General features: G+C 42.4%; 1 protein-coding gene across 1 annotated transcript in view; it reads left to right on the top strand.

Annotated features, from left to right (window-relative positions):
• The window catches only part of Lmln (leishmanolysin like peptidase), a 60,624-nt gene that overhangs the window by 26,489 nt on the left and 14,085 nt on the right, over nt 1–20,050 (top strand). The window contains exons 11-15 of the mRNA XM_028752292.1: nt 1,376–1,452; nt 8,895–9,005; nt 13,362–13,494; nt 15,650–15,809; nt 17,732–17,862. Coding sequence (XP_028608125.1) covers nt 1,376–1,452; nt 8,895–9,005; nt 13,362–13,494; nt 15,650–15,809; nt 17,732–17,862 — 612 coding nt within the window. The remainder of the gene's footprint in view (nt 1–1,375; nt 1,453–8,894; nt 9,006–13,361; nt 13,495–15,649; nt 15,810–17,731; nt 17,863–20,050) is intronic.

Genomic DNA, 20,050 nt, shown 5'->3' with positions numbered 1-20,050 from the left:
GACCAAAATAGGAGCTATTATTTAGTGGTTCCACAGACATAACTTTCAGACTCCATAAGGGACACACACCTAATAGTCATTTTACACAGTGACGTTCCAAACTGTGGCTTACTAATGGGTATTCATGTTCATTTAAAGAAAGCCCAGGCTAGGGCCATAAGGAGCGGGGCTGAGTGAGCAGGCTGGAGCAAGAGGGAGAAGGGAAGCGGAAAAAATAAAAAATAAAAATAAATTAAAAAAAAAAAAAAAAGAAATTCCAAGCCCAGAGGTACATTAGTAGGTCATTTCTCCTTACATACTGCTACCAGGTAACGTCCTATATTTATTAGGTTTCAGGGAAATAGAGCCAGAAATTAATCCCACATCATGTTTGTATAGAAACAATAATTTGGAAGTAGAATTATGACTCTGGAAGTGAAATGCTTTGGGCAAAAAGTATGTGTGTATCTATAGTTCTTCTTAGAGATCTGATTAGATAGTTTCAGCAAATAGAGCTCATGACGGAAGGTTATAAGTTTAGGAAGAGTGAATTTCTGCTTCTGCCCAGCTGGTCTGATCTAGGTCACTATGTAGTAATGATGGTGAACATTTGTGAAGCAAATGCCCTCATTCTTCCCCTGGGAATCTCTGTCTCTGTAATTTCCTTAAGAGTTTTCTTAAGTGATTTCCTTAGAAGCTATAGATTGGCCAGGAAACAAACGCTATGTCCTTTCTGGTAGAACACCTGAGAATACCAATTTTATTAGCTACTTTGTTTCTCTTAAAGCAACATTGTGTCCCTGAACTGTTGTATTAAGGATGATGTTAAGGTGTCAGGAAAGTACTGGACTGTGGTGGTGCAGGCCTTTATTCCCAGCGCTCGGGAGGCAGAGGCAGGTGGATGTCTATGAGTTTGAGGCCAGCCTGGTCTACAGAGCTTGACCTCTAACCCCTTGATCCCTGGTTCTGCCCTGCTTGTTTCCCACGTTAGTATAGGTTTTTGTGATCACAGAGTTGCAAGTTAGGAAAGCTTTTCCTTTGTAAATCCATGTAAACGTCCCTCCTGCCTCTAAAGTAATCGCAGCGCCTGTCTGAACCACTCACTTGCTTACTTTGCTTAGGGAGCGTGAACTTTTGCAGCAGTGTTCCTCGCTCCATGGATGCTTCCGTTCATTTTCCTCATAAAGCCCTCCCTGCTGGTTGTCTGTCACCAAGGAACATCCTAAACGACGGAGACTTGAGGCAGAGAGGAGGCTCTGCTTCCCCAGTCTAGACAGTTTAAGGCTTTTGTATTTGATCATTTTCAAGTAAATATTTTACCACATGAAACAGCTTAAATATGTTTAAATAGGGGTCATAGAGTTGTCTTCTAATAAAATGTGTTGGTGATTTTCAGAATGAAGCAATGACTGGTTCTCATACCCAGAACAGAGTCCTGTCTCGAATCACTCTGGCATTAATGGAGGACACTGGGTAAGACAGCTGGGAAAGAATGATCTGTTTATAGACTGAAATGAGTATTAAAAACACAGCTCAGGAAGGTGCTGATATTTTGTTTCAAAGCAAAATGTACTTACTGGTTCTTTGACTTTTTTGCAGTTTGTTCTTAATATAACAGAATACTATAACAAAGTCTAAGATACTAAGAAACCACACTAATATGAAGGGAAAACTAATCTAAATAATTTTAAATTATTTAATTGAATGAGTAATATATAGATTCCTAGGATTTTTTGCTGTTGTTGTTTTGTATTTTGAAACAAGATCTCACTGTGTATTCCTTACCTGCCTGGAACTTGGAGTGTAGACCAGCCTGGCCTCAAACTCACAAAGACTCACCTACCTCTTGCCTCTGCCTCCCACCTGCTGGGGTTAAAGGTGAGCCTTGGCATTCCCAGTAGAGTCCTAATCTTTCAAGAAATGGATCTTTCTCTGGTAAACCAGTGAAATATTCTTTTTAAATAAAGCACTTTATATAACTCCTCCTTAACAAATCAGAGCGATTTTAGTAGAAGCATTATTGCCTCCTGCTTTTTCTAAAACAGCCCACAAGAAATTAGAAAATAGCATCCAGTTTGAAAACCAGTGATAAACATATTGTTAAAACCATGAAAATAAACAGTCATGGTGATACTTGCCTGGAATCCTAGCACTCCAGAGGCTGATGCAGGGTGATTGTGAGATCCAGCCTAGACTTTGACACACACACACACACACACACACACACACACACACACGCTGATTGTTATTGCCTTAACTTTTGAAGGGTCAATGAAGTATAAAAATTTAGGTGCTGGAGAGATGTTCAGCGGTTAAGAACACTGCTGCCCTTCCAGAGGAATCTTGTTCAATTCCCAGCACCCGTATGGCATCTCACAAGTGTTAGCAACACCAGTTCCAGAGGATCTGATACCCTCTTCTGGCCTTCTCAGGCACTAGGCACACATGCTGTGCACAGACAGACATTCAGTTAAAGCACCCATACATATAAAAAATAAAATTTAAAAAAAAAAAAAGTTAAGGCTAAATTTAAAAATTAAAATCAAGAAGTCATCTTAATTACTTTTCTACTGCTATCATAAAACATCATAACCAAGGCAATTTAGAAAAGAAACTGTTTATTTTGACTTAATGGTTCAGAGGCTTAAAGACTGTGATTGTGGAGCAAAGGGCCAGCTGAGACCTCACATCTCACTCCAGACGTGAGGCCAAGAGCACTGGAAGTCACAGGAATGTTTTATAACCTCAAGACTGCCCCCACTGACACACCTCCTCCAACAAGGCCACACCTCCTAATCCTTCCCAAATAGTGTCACCAAATGTAAATATGAATCATTCAAATATGTAAATCTATGGGGTTATTCTCATTCAAAGTACCACAGAAGTATAAAGATTTTTAAATATAGAGGTCATGGCTGACCCTTAGAACAGTTTCAGTAAAAATGAGGAGTGGGGTACAGTGGCTTGAAAGGTAGAACACTTGCCTGGCATATTTGAGGTTCTATCCCCAACATAGACGCCCCCACCCAATAGTCATAGTGATGGTAATAATACTGATGAGACTGGTCATTTCTCTTTTCTGTTTAACGAGAGCCAAATCTCAGTCAGAAAGGATTTCACTGAGAAAGCTTTTCCTATCAGTGCCAAATAAGTGAGATCCAGAGAACCAAGAACAAATGAGCTTAATGGGAGAAAGCAATCAGCTCAGGTGGGAGTCAGCTTTGTTCACGTCAGCCCGTTAACTCGGCAGGTGCAGTGGGAGTGAGATGCAGGTGGAGGTGGGAGTGAGATGCAGGTGGAGGTGGGAGTGAGATGCAGGTGGAGGTGGGAGTGAGATGCAGGTGGAGGGTGGGAGTGAGATGCAGGTGGAGGTGGGAGTGAGATGCAGGTGGAGGTGGGAGTGAGATGCAGGCTGTTTTGTAGGCAGAAGCAGGATGTTGAAGAGATCTATAAATGATGGTTTCCATGTCGAGGGTGGAATAAATCCAATCTCAAGGGAGAGAGGAAGGCAGAAATTGTATGTAAGTAGATAAATAATTCATGGGCATTGTTTTATGACAAACTACACAAATCTACTTTTTGATCCTTGTAGGATTTTTTTATTGTTGTTGGTTTGGGGGGTTGGGGCAAGACTCACTATCCCAGGCTAGCTTTGAACTCTGGCTTCTCCTGCCTCTTGTTTCCAAGTACTGCGATGACAGACATGTCCCACATGCAGCTCACCTACTCTCTTACTCTACTCACTGGGATGACACTAAGGAAAAAACATACATCCTTCAAGGTAGCTCTTGCCACTTTGAAAAGTCATTATTAGCATGCAAAATTTGAAATAAAACGTCACTTTTAGAAAGTGATACATATTTTAAGTGTATATGGACTTCTGTCATCTTGGGACTATTACTCATTTAAGTATTTTATTATGAAATATACTGATATACACAAAGTGCATGGAGAAAACCATGCATGAAAACATTAACTCTCGTATGCCTATGTCCTAGAGTCAGCAATGTGTTGTCTCTTAGGTGTAACATTGTCTGTCTAATCTTGAAAGTTGCAGATAATATTCCTATACATTGTACTATGAGTTTCTATATGTAAACTTTTAAAAGAACCATGAACAAAGTTAATCCTTTCTATTTTATAATATTCTGTGTATAATTACATAATCCTGTTTTTCTCCTTTTATAAGTGATTTGTTTAGGATCCAAATATAGTCCTGGTTGGTTGGTGTATCTCTTGGGTCTGTTAACCTAAACCTTTTTCACACATTCTACATAAGTGTGCAGTTTAATTGGTGTAATGTTTCACATCACAGGAAGCTTTGAAAGCATAAAGCACTCAAAATGAAGAAGATATGAATCTCGATAATACTGAATTAGGAAGTGCTTCCTAAATCTAATGCCAGAAGCTCTGGCAACCAAAAAGAAAATAGAACATTTAGACTTAATCAAAAAAAAGTTAAAAGTGTGCCTCAAAGAACATTTTCAAGTACAAAGATAAGTCACAGAATGAGGAAAAATATTTTCAGATCATTGATCAGGTGACTTTACAATGTCCAGACTGTGCAGAAGAATAGTAAACGACCTAATAGGAAAAGAATCATAGGGGAAAAGGCATTGTTTTAAAAGATATAAAAGATCAAAAAAGTATTTCTTCAAAAAAGATATACAGAGGCAAATGAGCAGTCCAGAGAAGCTTGACATCACATCATTAACAGACTACACACACAGCACTTTGAGTACCACTAAGTCCCAGTAAGGATGTGGAGTAACAGGAACTCATTCACTGTCAGTAGAAGGCAAATGATTCAGCCACATCGGAAGACTGTTTGGTAATTGCTTATAAAACCAAAGATGTTCTAACCATACAGCCAGCTTGATATTTATAAATGAGTTGAAACTCTCTATTTTGTTTGTTTGCTTTCGAAACAGGGTTTCTTTGTGTAGCCCTGGCTGTCTTGGAACTCGCTCTGTAGACCAGACTGGCCTCGAACCCACAGAGATCCGCATACCTCCTGAGTGGCAGGATTAAAGGTGTGCACCACCACTGCCTGGCCTGAGTTGAAATCAAAAGGCTGCACACAGATGCTCGTATCGGCTGGATAAACTACTATGGAGGATCAGACAAGGAAGAATTCTTTAACACTAAGAACCTGCAGGAAGGGGCAGTGAACAGGCAGAGGACAGGGTGGTGCTAAGTCATGCTGTGTGGACTATGTGTATAGATTTCTTCCCTCCTTCTTTTCTGGTGGTGCTAGAGATCAAACTTGGGGATTTTATGCATTCATGCTAGGCAAAACATGTTTACCTTAAAGAATATACAACACCAAGAGGCAACCCTAATGTGAACTATGGATTTGGGGTAGTGATGGCATTCCGGGTAGATTCACTGGTGTAACCAGTATGTAACCTTGGTGAAGGATACTGTGAGCCTGTAAGGTAGGGAGGACGCAGAAACTCTTTGTACCCTCTACATAATTTTGCTATAACTTTAAAACCCCCACCCCAGAGGCTGTAGAAAAGAAAAAAACCAACAGAAGAGAGATTCTGATAAACACTACACCATGAATGAGCCTGGGAAACATTATTATGTAAGTGAAAGAAAAGACTGAATCCCATTTCTTGAAAATGTCCAGCAAATTCATAGACTGACAGAGGTTTAGTGTTCATCAGGAACAGGAGATGGGGACAGGACCGTGGTTTATTTGTGATGGAAGAGTCCTGAAATTAAATAGTTATCGCATGATCTTGTGTGTATACAAAAAACTCATGTGCCCATTATAAAGATTAAGTTCATGTTCTGTGGGTTAGCTCTCACTTTTTAAAGCACAAAGAGACATTGAAGCTAACCTCTAAAGCCTAGGCATTGTCACTCACAGGCCTGCACCCTTGTCTGAGTTTGCTCATTTGTAAATAGAGGTGACAGGGCTCCTCACTGCATAGAGGTGACAGGGGTACTCACTCCACAGAGGGGATAGGGATATTCACTCCACAGAGGTGACAGGGGCGTTCACTCCATAAAGGTGACAGGGGTACTCCACAGAGGTGACGGGGTACTCAGTCCACAACGGTGACAGGGCTCCTCACTCCACAGAGGTGACAGGGCTCCTCACTCCACAGAGGTAACAGGGATATTCACTCCACAGAGGTGACAGGTACTCGCTCCACAGAGGGGACAGGGATATTCACTCCATAGAGGTGACAGGGTACTCAGTCCATAGGGCTTTCTGACGCTTAACTGAGGTACAGCGCCTCAGCACATTGTAATTATCAGCCAAGGGAAGGAATTTTATATAAAACCTGAACCAAAGTCTCATGAGAAAAGGTTTACTCTTTCTGTGTACAGCACAGTCCTTCACTCTGTTGCTTTTGAAATAAAGAACCTACTAAGTGATCTTGCAGCTCAAAAATGCCCTGGAAACTCTGTTTCCAATGCTTCCTGGAGAAAGCCTGTGGTCCCCACACGAGCTTAAAGCTTTGCTGGGAACACGCTTCTGTTAACACTTTTCATTTATCTGTCTTCCTCACTAGATTAGAAATTTTGAATTTTTATTTATTTTTTTGTTTATTGTTTGTTTTGTTTCTTTATTCGAGACAAGGTTTCATTGTGTCATTCTGTATGGCCTAAAACTAGACCAGGCTAGCCTCAAATTGACAACGCTCTGCCTGCCTCTGCTCACCATGGCTGGGATTACTGGGAACAGCACGCACAATGCTTATTTTTATTTGTGTATATCTATGTTACATATATGTGGGTACCCACACAGGCCAGAAGAAGGCATTGGATCCCCTGGAGCTAGAGTTATAGGCAGCTGTGAGCTGCTAGTGTGGGTATTGGGAACCGAACTTGCGTCCTTTGGAAGAGCAGGAAATACTCTTAACTGCTAAGTATCTCTCCAGTCTCTAGATCAGAAATGTTCTGTAAACAGAAAGAATGTTTATCTGTTCACTGTGCTAGCCTTAGCACTTAGCAAAGTGCCCAGCATCTAACAAGTCCTACAAGCAAACGTCACCAAGGAGGAGTCAGGATGTGTGGAGGGAGATCTGCCTGTGATGGAGGAACAGTTTTGATCTATGGTCTGCATTCCACGAAGTACTGAACATGTTAATTCTCAAGGGTGTCAGATTCATTTCTTTTTTATCTATAAAATAAAAAAACGTGGGTGCTGGAGAGATGGTTCAGTGGTTAAGAGCAGGGACTGCTCTTCCGAAGGTCCTGAGTTCAATTCCCAGCACCCACATGGTGGCTCACAACCATCTGTAATGGGATCTGATGCCCTCTTCTGGTGTGTCTGAAGACAAAAATAGTGTACTCACATGAAATAAATAAATCTTTTTTTAAAAAAATGCTAACCTAAGAAAAGTTTTATAGATTGACTGAGAAAAACAAGTTTTTTGTTTGTTTTGCTTTTTTAAAAGAAAAGATTTATGTATTTTACATATATGTTCTGTCTGCATTTACACCTCAGGCCAGAAGAGAGCATCAGATCCCATTACAGATGGTAGTGAGGCACTATGTGGGTTCTGGGAATTGAACTCAGGACCTCTGGAAGAGCAGCCAGTGCTCTTAACCTCTGAGCCATCTCTCCAGCTTTAAAGAGGGTCTGGAAGGGTCCAATGCCAGAAAGTCTCTGGCCGCACAGATTGTGCAAAGGTCACCAGGCTAGAAGCAGGTCACTCCTGGGCACAAAGCAGGCTTTGCAATCTTTCCCTTGAAGAACAACCCCTTGTGCTTAGCATCCAGGTTTCCCTAATACATGTCTATGAGCACAAACATCTCCATGCCCCTTATGACCCCCTCACCCTCCTAACCTTGCTGTAAACCAAATTACTGCAGCACAGAGAGTTTAGTTCTAGGCCTTTGGTGTTGGAGTGCTGGTTCCTTCCTTCCTTTCCTCCCTGAGGTTCTGCTCTTTGGAAGAGGAGGTTTGGAAGAGTCTGTATTGTGTTTTTCTGCTTCCACTTGGTATTGTGGAAGGTGGCTCGAGCAGAAGGGATAGTTTGCTAAAGGGAGAAAAGTGATATGGGCAGATATTATTCTGGGACTTTTTGCAAATTAAGTCCTTAAAATAAGTACTCACAAACATGGGCTCATTGTCTTTAATGAAAAATTTTTAGGAAACTCAACCATTGTATTCTTTTTTTTTTCCCTGAAATTAGAACATTTAAAAAGCATTGCAGTACTTGTTTTGTGATAGTGTTTATTTGCAAACAGGGCCTATGTTGATGGAGTAAGTTAAAGGCCGGGACAAGAGAGTCAGCTAACTGAGCCAGCCTAGGGGAAGAGTGACAGTCTTCTGTGGGGGGAGTGAGGATGATTATAGGAAAGACAGAAGAAAAGACTCAGAGACACAGGTTAGAAATCAGGAGCACTGTCCAGTCAGTCCTGTGGCCGCCTCAGGTTTTATTCTTATAGGATTTATATACTTTATAGCATGGTGGGAAACAAAGTCACAAGCTAGCAGAGACAATGGCTCACAGATATTTGATACCTGTATCTGTCTGGAGTTCTCCCTATTCCTCCTTGTTCCTTCCTCCAAGATTAACAGAACATTCAGCCCCTTGCCTTGAGCTTCAAGTGTATCCCCTCTTATCCTTCCGTGTGTCAGCAGGCCAGGAAATCCACCAGCAGACCCTGGGCTGACTTGGCTCTGCCTGACAGACATTCACAAAGGCAAAATGGCTCCCAACTTATGAGTCTTTACTGACTGAACTGCCCTTGATTTTAAAACCCTTTCTACCCACAATCCTGAGCAGCAACACCCACACCAGCCCACCCCAGCCCCCTGCATCAAGGGCCGTAGCAATGTGCAGCTCTGTCAGAGGCCTCCTGGGTCCCTCTGCTCTGTACATTGCTGACATCTCTAGTAGGTACTAGAGTCAGTAAAAGGTATTCTCTCTGCGTTGTCTCCACAGCTGGTACAAAGCAAATTACAGCATGGCAGAGAAACTCGACTGGGGCCGAGGAATGGGCTGTGAATTTGTCAGGAAGAGCTGCAAATTCTGGATTGATCAGCACAGGCAAAAGTAAGACTATGTTTCCATACTATGTCTTTGTGAAGTTCATTTCTCACAGTGTTTTGTCATGTCATGAGCATCAAATATCAGCTACTGTGTGGAGAAAATACTCGAAGAGTTCTGTTTGGCTTATAATTGATAGGCATAGATATTTTGTAAGCTTTTTGCATGGTCTCTCATTCTTACTGTTTTCTTCAGAGAACACACACACAAATATACCAGCAAATGTTGATTTAGTATCCAGAAACTTGAGTAATGATATACTTTCGTGGTAGAACGTTTGTCTGGCATGTGCAAAGTCCTGGATTCAATCCCCAGTCCTGAAGAATAAATATTCTCTAGATTGGAGTTATGAAAACTGAATGTTTATGGCAATCACCTGCCAAGCTCTTTTAGGTATAGGATATTGTGTTTGGCCTGGTTACACACACACACACACACACACACACACACACTGAGCACTTAGAGAGATGTTACAGAGCTGTTTCTGTAACTACAGCCCTAACTTAAACAGTTATGTATATGAAGAGATAAGCAACTAATAAAAGCAGTGGTTCCCTATAATTCATTTCTGGATAAGGAACATCTTGAAAATGTCCTACAATGTCCTCGCCAGGGCACCGAGATAGGCTCAGTCAGACTGAGACCAGTCTACAAGGGTCCCTCATGTTGCTCAATCAGACGTGTCTACTTCCCTCCCAACACAGCCCTCCTGAAACTCTGGAATCCAGTAATCTATTGTCCATGTCTGTATTTCTGTCATTTTGAAGGATGTATAAAGATGCAGACATCTCAAACATTAAATGAATGTTACATAGGCACAGTGGTTGCATTTTGCACTGAGTGTTTATGTTCAGCCACATTGTTGTGTGTATTATCAGTTTGTTTTGCTTTGCCTTGCTTTGTTTTTGAGACAAGGTCTTACTATTTATGTAGTCTTTCCTGCATTAGTAGTACTAAGTGCACCAAAATGGCCTTAAACTCATGGCAGTCCTCCTGCCTCAGCCTTCCAAATGCTGAGATTATGAGCATGAAGAGCCATGTTAATCTGTTTTTTTTTTTTAATGCTGACTAGTATTCCATTATGTGGATATGCCACAGTTTGCTTAAGCATTCGTATTTTGAAGACACCTTGGTCATTTCCACCTTGGGACTATTGTGAATGAAATTACTATAAAACATTTGTGCAAAAGGCTTTACGTGACCTTCATTTCCAAAAGTGCAGTTGTTGGCTCATATGCTAGTTGTAGATTTAATTTTCTAAGAAACAGCAAATTCTTTTTTAAAATTCCTAGAGGTAATGTGTGATAGTTTTTCCACGTCATTGCCAGCATTTGGTGTTATCACTATTTCTTATTCTGTGATTCTCATAGGTGTGTAATGATATCTTCCTGTGCTTTAGTGCTTTTCCCTTAATGACCAGTGATAATAGCTTTGTTTCTATGCATTTGTGCTATCTTTACATCCTTTTTAGCGAATTGCCTCTATATTTTAAGGTAATTCTCTAATTAGATGGTTTTTTATTTAGCTTTAAAGATTATATATTTTAGATACTGGTCCTTGTTAGATATATAGTTTGTAAATATCTTCTCCTAGTGTTCGGGTTATTGTTTCAAATTCCTAACATGTTTAGTTAAACATTTTATGTTGGGGGGGGGCATGCTGCACTCTTGTACATGCATCTGTGCCTGAAGGGAGAACTTGCAAGCATAGCTTCTCTCCTTCCACCACGTGGGTCCTGCGGATCTGACTTAGGTCATCAGGCTTGGTAGAATATTCCTACCCACTGAGCCATCTTAGTCTTGTTTCTCTTAAAAGTTGAAATCTACAAGTAGTTGAGGTTTTCCCCGTCTCATTATTCATTTCTAGTTTCATTCTCTTTTCCCTGGGAGTGGGCACGGTATATCTTCCTTCATTTAAGTTGGTTGGCTTGTGTATTTTGGTCCAGAATATGGCCTTTCTTGGTGAACGTTCCCTGTGAATTTAAAAAGCAGTGTGCTTCTGAGCTGGCTTTTATCCTTGCCGAGGCTGCCCTCTGCTGTGCATTCTGGGAGGTGGAGTCTGCAGTTAATGGTGAAGTCACCTTTTGGCAGCCCTAGCAGCAGCTCTGCGTGTGCTTTGACATTTAGTAGACATGTAAACGTCAGACATTACTGCCTCCCTGGAAGGCCAGCTCTTTATCATGGAGGGCTTCTCTTAACCGCTTATGGTTTCCTTACTCTACACACTAGGGTAGTTTTTCTTTCTTCCTTTAGTTCAGTTTTTACCTCATTTATGTTAGAATGCACTAAGAAGGCCTCATTCTCTTTAGTTTCTGGGAAAGGTTGTATATAACTGGTATTCCCCCCTCCTCCCCGCTACTTCTTGTTTTTTTAAGATTTATTTTTATTTTCTTCTTTAGTTGTGTGTGTGTGCATGTACACATTGGTGTGTGTTCCTGAGGAGGCTAAAAGAGGGCGTCAGATAGCCTAGTGCTGCATTACAGAAAGTTGTAAGCTTCCCAGTGTTGGTGCCGGGAACCGAACTAGAATCCTGTGCAAGAACAGCATGAACTCTTAACCACTGAGCCATCTGTCCATCCCTCCTCTCTCCCTCCCACTGTCCCTGACAGTTTTGCTCTGTGGCCCAGGCTGGCTTCAAACTCATGATCTTGCCTCAGCCTCTCCTACTTATCTGCCTGCACCACTGGAGCAAGCATCGTTGTTAGGTGTAAAGGAGACTTCCCAGTGACATGGTCTGGCCCTGGAGATTGCTCTTTTAAGACTTCTCATGTTGTGAACTCAGCTTCCTTAATACTTATATGCTACTCGAGTTGTCGATTTCACGCTGAATAACTTGTGGCTCGTTATATTTTGTGAGGGATTGGTCTGCGTTACCGTCTGAGGTATCAGATGTACATGTATGCAGCTGACTGTACTTGTTAACACTCACTACCTTTCAGTTGTCTGTCAGGTCGCTGCTGTGTGACATACTGTTTCAGTCCTAAGGCATGCCTACTCTCATTGTTTTTTTCCCGAGATTTTTTTTTTTTTTATCTTATTGATCTCCCTTAACAACCGTTTTTTGGGAAGTGTGGATGTGGCTCAGTTAGTAGGGTACTTGCCTAGCATGAAGCTCTGGGTTTGATTTCCAGTGCCACATACACTTGGTGAGAAGTAGACCTGTAATCCCACTATTGCAGACGGAGGCAGGAGGATCAGAAGTTCACGGTCCTCTTCAGCTGCATAGCATGTTTGAGGAGGGGTCGGGTCCATTTTGATCCACTCTGTTCTGTTTGATCCACCCTGTGTTCTGTTCTCACTGGGTCGGCTCTTCTACATCTCTTCCTTCTGCTTGTTCTGGCATTTTCTCCTCTCTCCAGACCCTTGAACCATTTGGTGAGAAGCGTTTCTTCTCTCTGTGTCTCTCATACTGTAAGTCTCTTCCCCAGCAGCCCCTACAACCACCACTTCAGCACGCTGTGGCTTTCTTGTCATCTACTTCAAAGCATTTTCCCCTGAGTCATCGTCTCCAACCTGAGATTATTTACTGAATGTCGGGTTTGACAGTCGTTGACTCACACTTTTGCTGTTGAATTCTAGCTTGATTCCAGTGTCATGGAGGAAAGACTCTGTGTGACTTCAGTTGTTCTGAACTTATTGAGGTTTGCCTTATGGCTCACAACAGGGCTGTGTCTCTGAACACTTAGAATGAATGCACATTCTGCCATTAGGTAGAACACTATGGCCAGGTTCACTGAGAGTGGATGGTGTTAACTCCTTTTGTGTGCTTGCTGATTTCCTGCTTCTCATTCTGCTGATTGTTTTAAATATTTTAAATTTAAAATTAAATTATTTTTTAAAATCTACTTATATTATTGCATGTGTCCACACTGTGTGTAGGGAAGTGTGCGTGCCATGACACATGAGTAGCTGTCAGAAGGCAACTCTGTGGAGTTGGGTCTCTCCCCCCACTTTTATGTGGGTTCTGGGGAAGAATTCAGTCTGAGGGACTAGCGCCTTTACCCAGGAGCCACTGGCTACTTTGTTCTTGTGTTGAGGAAGATCCCACTGCACTATGTCTCTAGTCCTGAGTCCCTAACTAGTCTGCAGTCTTCTCTTTGCTTTTCCATCTTCTGTTTTTGTTAGTCCTGATATCTAGGGGCCACAGGTGTGCTTCAAATGAAGAAGAGAGGAAATGTATTTGTTCTGTCTTCCAGGAAGTAGAAATGAGACTTCATACTTTTTATATTTTAAAAATTTCCCCTCAATGATTGAAGTAATTAAGAATGCAGATCTACAGAACTGGATTTTACAAAGCTGTACAGACCTCCACGCAACAGGCCGTTGACATGGAAAATAACCAACTTGTCTTCCTCGTGCACAGGAGGCAGGTGCCAAGCCCATACTGTGACACGCTCAGGAGTAACCCGCTGCAGTTGACTTGCAGACAGGACCAGAGAGCCGTTGCTGTGTGTAACCTGCAGAGGTTTCCTAACCCTTTACCACCCGAGTACCAGGTACCACAAGCTCCCAGCACAGCTTTAAGAATTGACTTTTTAAAAAAGTAGTCTCTATTTAATTAAGTAAGCAAACCTTTTACATTTTTTCTTGTGTAAGTTTCTATATGTTTCTGTTAGAAAGAGGAGAAAAGGCCTGCAGAACCCTCATTTGCTCAAGGCCAACTGCTGCCTGGCAGGGACAGAGCACCTAGCTGTGCTTTGAGTCAGCAGCCAAGCAAAGCAGGATCCTGTCCCATGTCCCAGCAGTGGGCGACAGGGCTGCTGCCCCTGTGCCCGGTCTGCATGGGTGCTGAGGAACGCATGCAGGCCCTCATATCTGCACAGAGAGCGCTTTAGCCACCACGCTGCCTCCCCAGCATCTGATTGGAACTTTTTGTTTCAAAACATTGCTAATGTCTCCTTCTTTAAATTTTTCTTATTTACTCAGAAAACAAAAATCTTGAAAAAAAATAGTTTAGTTATTCTAACCCTGCTAATTACAAGGTGTGGATGTTCTGCTTTAAAAAAATAATTAGATTTGTGGAAGCTAAAAGATGAACAAGGGGGTGAAGGAGGGGATAGCTCAGGGCTGCCAGGGTGCTGGGAATGGGACTCAGGCACTCTGTAAGAGCACTGAGGTAGCTCTCCCTCCAACTCCTGCTCAATTGTGAAGTTCCAGCATGTGCTTAACCTCACTAAATATATCAGACCCCATCACATGGCAAGGGGATTTCTAGGAATAGTATCAGTGTGTTAGTATAAAGTGTGATTTCTTTTCCCAGTTACCATGGAGCCCAGGCTGAGCTCTAAGTCCTCCTGCCTCAGTCTACCACATGCTGGGACTGACAGTCCTGTGCCCCTTGCTGGCACAGTGTGAAACCTTTACAGTATACTTGGTTCCCTGTTCCTTTGGTATTCAGACCGGTTCACATAAACAGCTTTCTTTTTCAAGGTTTTTTCCTAAGATTACTTACACATTTCCTATGTTTATTATTCTTGCTGTATTGCTTGGATGGCCCCAAATTTCTTCCTGGGTTCTAGTAGTCCCATGGCTGAGCCTCCCCAAAAGTGGGGTCAGGGCTACAGCACAGTCCGCTGTGCCTAGTGTTTTATATTGACAATGTCATCAGTTTATGCATTAGTTTTACATTATATCAACCCTCTTTTTCTTCCTGTTTTCTGTGGTGCTTGTCTGTGGGTCAAGGTCTCACTGTGTAGTCCTGACTGGCCTGGTTCTCACTGTAGAGACCACAGACCCATCTGCCTGCCTCCCACTGCTGGGATTAGAGGGCTGTGCCACCGTGCCTGGCTCTGCTTGATTGTCTTTTGGGGGTTTTGTTTTATTATTTTTGATACACATATACTTTTACTATTTATTAAAGACAAAATCAAATATTTGTACTAATAAGGTAGATGCACTACTCTGTTTCATTTAAATAGTTAAATCTTCACTGCAGGACAAAACACTTTTAGTGTTTTCCAGAAATATCAATATTTTAACTTTATAAATACCATTTCACATAAATACGTAGTCCAAAATGCCAGAAGTATGTTTAGCATCATTTCCAAGATTATTTGAAATTCTGAGCCAATCTCAAGCCAAAATTCCTTTAATTATTTTTATTAAATTCAAATCTGCAACTGAGACAACAGATGTGTTGTTTTGTTTTGCTTTGTTTAGACAGGATCTCTCTATATAGCCCTGGCTGTTGTTCTGGAACTCACTATGTAGACCATGCTGGCCTCGAACTTACAAGAGATTCACCTACCTCTACCTCCAAGTGTTGGCACCATCACACTCAGCCCAGACAGCAACTTTAAAAATCAAACATTCTAATACAATACAGTCCAAAGATGCACTAAGTTGATGCTTCATGCTAAGAGATGAAGATGTTAAATTTTGGTTTTAAGTCTTCCTTTGCCTACTCTATTTCTCTTTCATCCTTTTAAATCAGTCAAATCTGTCGTCTTAATGGGTACCTAACTATCTTACCACGTGTCCTGAGGGTGCCCTATGTGGGGTATCACACACATCTTCTTTATTGTACAGTTTATGGGGAAACCTGCAGCACTGTCTGGTGCACAGCAGTAGCAGGGTGCTATAACTGCCCCTGGTCTTGTTTGGTCCCACAGATGACTCTTCCTTTCCTCCCCACTTGTGATTTGTTCGCAGTACTTTGATGAGCTCAGTGGGATATCCGCCGAGGATTTGCCTTACTATGGTGGGTCAGTAGAAATCGCTGACTATTGTCCTTTCAGTCAGGAATTCAGCTGGCATCTAAGTGGCGAATACCAGCGAAGCTCCGACTGTAGAATACTGGAAAACCAACCAGGTGAGTAGGCTAGTGAATGAAGGGTTAAGTTCATCATACAATGTTGTTCTTTGTTTATTTTCTTTCCAGACAGGGTTTCTCTGTGTAGCCCTGGCTGTCCTAGAGCTCAATCTGTAGACCAGGCTGGCCTCAAACTCAGAGATCCACCTGCCTCTGCCTCCTCTGAGAACTGGGGTCAAAGGTGTGTGACACCACCACATGGCCTACATCATACAGTTTTCTGTTTCCAATGTAAAATAGTGGCAGAGGGCAGAGTCCTCGTAGCCAGATGAGTTTGAGTTTTTTCAATTCCTTAATTTTTGTCTGTTACTTGATTTCTCTGCCTGTATAATACTTACCTCATAAATCATCATGGCTACAGTGACACCCTGTCTCAAAAAGCAGGGCAGAGATGGCTCCGTGGTTAAAAGCACTGGCTGTTCTTCCACAGAACCCAGGTTCAATTTCCAGCAGCTCACAATTGTCTGAAACTCCTACTCCAGGGCACCAGACACCCATTCCTGGCCTCTTCAGGTACCAGGCAGGCATGTACATGGTCTACAGACATACATGCAGCCAAAACATCAATACACATAAAATTTATATGTATGTATGTGTGTGTGTATATATATAGATATATACATATATTTTCTCTGCTGAAGATTTGATGGACAGATCACAGTATCCGTTTAGCTTGGATTATAGTTTGCTGAACCCTGCTCTGCACACTATTTGTTATTTTTTTCAGAGACTTGAAATTCACAGGTAAGGGAGCTCCATAGGATTTGGCTTTGCTATTTCACATTTTTTTCATCACTCATAAAATTAAGATTAAAAAAACTGAAGAAAACCAAGTACTTCTGTATATACTATTTCAAAATGGGCTACTTGAACTCACTATTTTGAAAAGCATGGAATTCGGGCTGGCAACATGATTTGATTTAGCAAGTAGGCACGTGCTGTCCAAGCCTGCTGGCCTGAGATCGAATCCTGGAGCACATATAGAAGTGGAAGGAGAGAACAAGCCAGCAGAGTTATCCTCTGACCTCAACACACACCTCATATGCTTGGCCATCCCCCATGTCATGCACGCATGTGCACACACACAAATAGTAGCCAAGATTAAAGCTACAGTGAAACTTGTGGAGACTATAAGGAGAGCACACTGTAACTAGAATCTAAGGACCTTGTCTTTTTGCCTAGTAAGTACTAGAGGGCCATTCACCCACACTTCTGCAGTTGGGAGCTTAGTCTGTGACTAGTATATGAATTTCCAGAAGGTGCCACAAGTTAAAGATACAAAAAAAATCTCAGTTTGAGGAAGGCAGAGTCGGGATGATTGCAAGTTCTGAATCCAGCCTGAACTACACAGCAAGACATCGTCTCCAAAAGCCAAACACCCACCTGCCCTGCACATGAAAGGGACGCCTTATTTAGGCCACCACAGAAAGTGATTCTTGTTTTGGAATCTGACCTCTGACTTTTAGTCCCAGGTCCTCTGTATAAGTGACCCAGATACCTAGGGCCCAGTTAATCTCGTCTCTAGTATAGTGATTCTTTCACATCGGTTCCATTCTGAAAACCCAGTTGAGTTTGGAGTCTTGTTTATCCTTTTAACCTTGAAGTTTTCCATTCAGCAAATTTGATTCGCTTATGTGTTTTTGTTTTGGGAAACAGTCTTCTTCTGAGACTGGCTTCAAACTTGGCAGGTCTGCTCTGCCTTCCAAGCAAACTCAGCAGGCCTGCCTCAACACCTGAGGTTTTTAAACCTGCTTTTATGTTGCTGTTGTTAAGGACAGGGTCTCCTATATCCCATGCTGGCCTCAAGTTGGCAATCCTTCTGTCTTTGCATCCGCAGAACACCTTTTAGTCATGAGTAGGGTGCCTGATTCTTGTTCTCCGTGCTAGTTGTCAGTGTGTGAGAACTCTTTGGGTCTTTTCAGAGCTGTTTAAGAACTATGGGGCAGAGCAGTATGGGCCACACTCAGTCTGTCTGCTACAGAAGTCAGCGTTCATCATGGAGCAGTGTGAGAGGAAACTCAGCTACCCAGACTGGGGGAGCGGGTGCTACCAGGTAAGCCCGGGCTCAGCCACCATCCACGTGCGGGAGGTTCAATTCATGTCTTTCATATGTGAGATTCTAATTGATACAGCTTATATAGGAGATTTACTGGTCATCACTTCCACTTACTTGAGTTTTGTAATTGTTCGTTTGAGTGCTGTGGTTTGTGAAAATACTGTCATTTCATTGGCAGAAGTTGCTTTTAACAGTCTGTCTGGAATATATATAATTTGGACCAGGCAGGCATGGTTGTGTTCATGTTTAATCCCAGCACTTAGTGGCAGAATCAGATGGACAGAGGTAAGTTCAAGGCTAGCCAGGTCTACATAGCAAGTTCCAGGCCAAGCCAGGGCTATGTATTAAATCACTATCTCAAAATAAATAAATAAAAGCAAAATTGTTGTATATTAATGTATCCTTTCATTTTCCTTCTAGACATAAGTCCTAAAGAAATAATCGCAAATATCTAAGTTTGTCCTTGAACAAGTTTTACTTTGTAAGGCAATAGTGTACAGGTTTCTGTCAAAATGTCTCTGAGGGAGCTGGGGATGCAGCTCAGTAGGGGAGTGTTGACCTTGCTTGCTCCAGGCCTGGGTTTGATCTCTTGCACCTTAACAAAAGGGAAAGTTACAGCAGATACACACGCTGGATGGCGATACTGCTTTATTAAGAATTGATCCAGGCGTAGGAATTCTGTGAATGAGGGGCACCCAACTGATGAAGGTTTCCTCCTACTCACAGGTGCCCGGTGTCTTAGAATTTCTACTGCTGTGATAAACGTGACAAAAGCAACCGTGGCGGGAGGGGTTCATTTCAGCTTGCGACTCTCAGGTCCTTCTCTATCACCGAGGGAAGTCAGGGCAGTAAGTCCAGCCAGGATCCTGGGGACAGGAGAATGTAGAAGTCATAGAGGAACACTGCTTATGGGCTTGCTGGTCAGCTTAGCTGACACAGTCCACCCTACGTGCCCAGGGTTGGCACCACCCACCGTGGCTTGTCCCTCCCACAGCATTCAGTGATCCGAAAATGCCATCCCAGACAAACTTGCCTAGAGGCTTATCTTGTGGAGGCCTGTTCTCAATTAAGAGTCACTCCCTCCAAATGACTCTGTCTTGTGTCAGTTGACATAAAATTACCCAGCACACTAGAGAAGGTTGTGATCCTGGGAACCTAACTATAAGCACCCCTTGTGCCTCGCTAGCCTCAAAAGCTGGGCTAAATGGCATTTGTTTGTTGCATGCATGTGCATGTGTGAGTATGTGCCTAAGTCAGCCTCAGGCATGCTTCCTCAGGAGCTGGCCCCCTTGATTTTGAGACAAGGTCTCTCGCTACACCAGGCCTCCCATTAGTGTAGGCTGGTTGATGAGTGAGCATGAGCCCCAGGGATCTGCCTGTCTCTCTCCCCAGCTCTGGGGCTGAAAGCATTTGCAATCACACCATCATGCCTGGGGTTTTTTTGTTTTTTGGTTTGGTTTTTTTTTTTGTTTTTTGGTTTTTAGAGACAGGGTTTCTCTGTGTAGCTCTGGCTGTCCTGGAATTCACTCTGTAGACCAGGCTGGCCTCGAACTCAGAAATCCACCTGTCTCTGCCTCCCAAGTGCTGGGATTAAAGGCATGCGCCACCACCGCCTGGCTTTTGTTTTTGTTTTTTTTTAAGATAAATTATATTTTTAGAAGAATTGCAATGTGTTGTTTGGTTTTAACATAAAAGTAAAACAGATGTCAAGCTTCTTACTCAAAACAGCTGCCAGTTACGATCCAGGATGGTTAAGCCACAGTGAAATTACAAAGCTGGGTAAAATAGCACACCTGCTGGCCTGAACACGGACTCAACATCCACTGCGAGTCTGGGGATTTGAGTGTGGATTTTTTTTCGATATTTATTTTTACTTTATGTATATGTGCGTTTTGTCTGCTTGTATCTGTGTATCACATGGTTCAGTGCCCATGGAAGCCAAAAGAGGATGAGGATACCCTGGAACTAGAGTTGTAGAAGATTACAAGTGGGTGCTAAGGATTGTACCCAGGTCCTCTGGAGACGTCATTGCTGTCACTAAAGACTGTCTCTCCATCGCCTGAATCTGAATTTTGGGCAAAATCTCATGTAGCCAAGGCTGGCCTCAAATTTACTCTGTAGCTAAGGACAATGATGATTGTGTGTGTGTGTGTGTGTGTGTGTGTGTGTGTGTGTGTGTGTGTGT

This window comes from Grammomys surdaster, unplaced genomic scaffold (assembly GCF_004785775.1).
Source record: "Grammomys surdaster isolate TR1022 unplaced genomic scaffold, NIH_TR_1.0 125889, whole genome shotgun sequence".
NCBI lineage: Eukaryota > Metazoa > Chordata > Mammalia > Rodentia > Muridae > Grammomys > Grammomys surdaster.
This window is presented reverse-complemented; position numbering and strand designations above follow the sequence as displayed.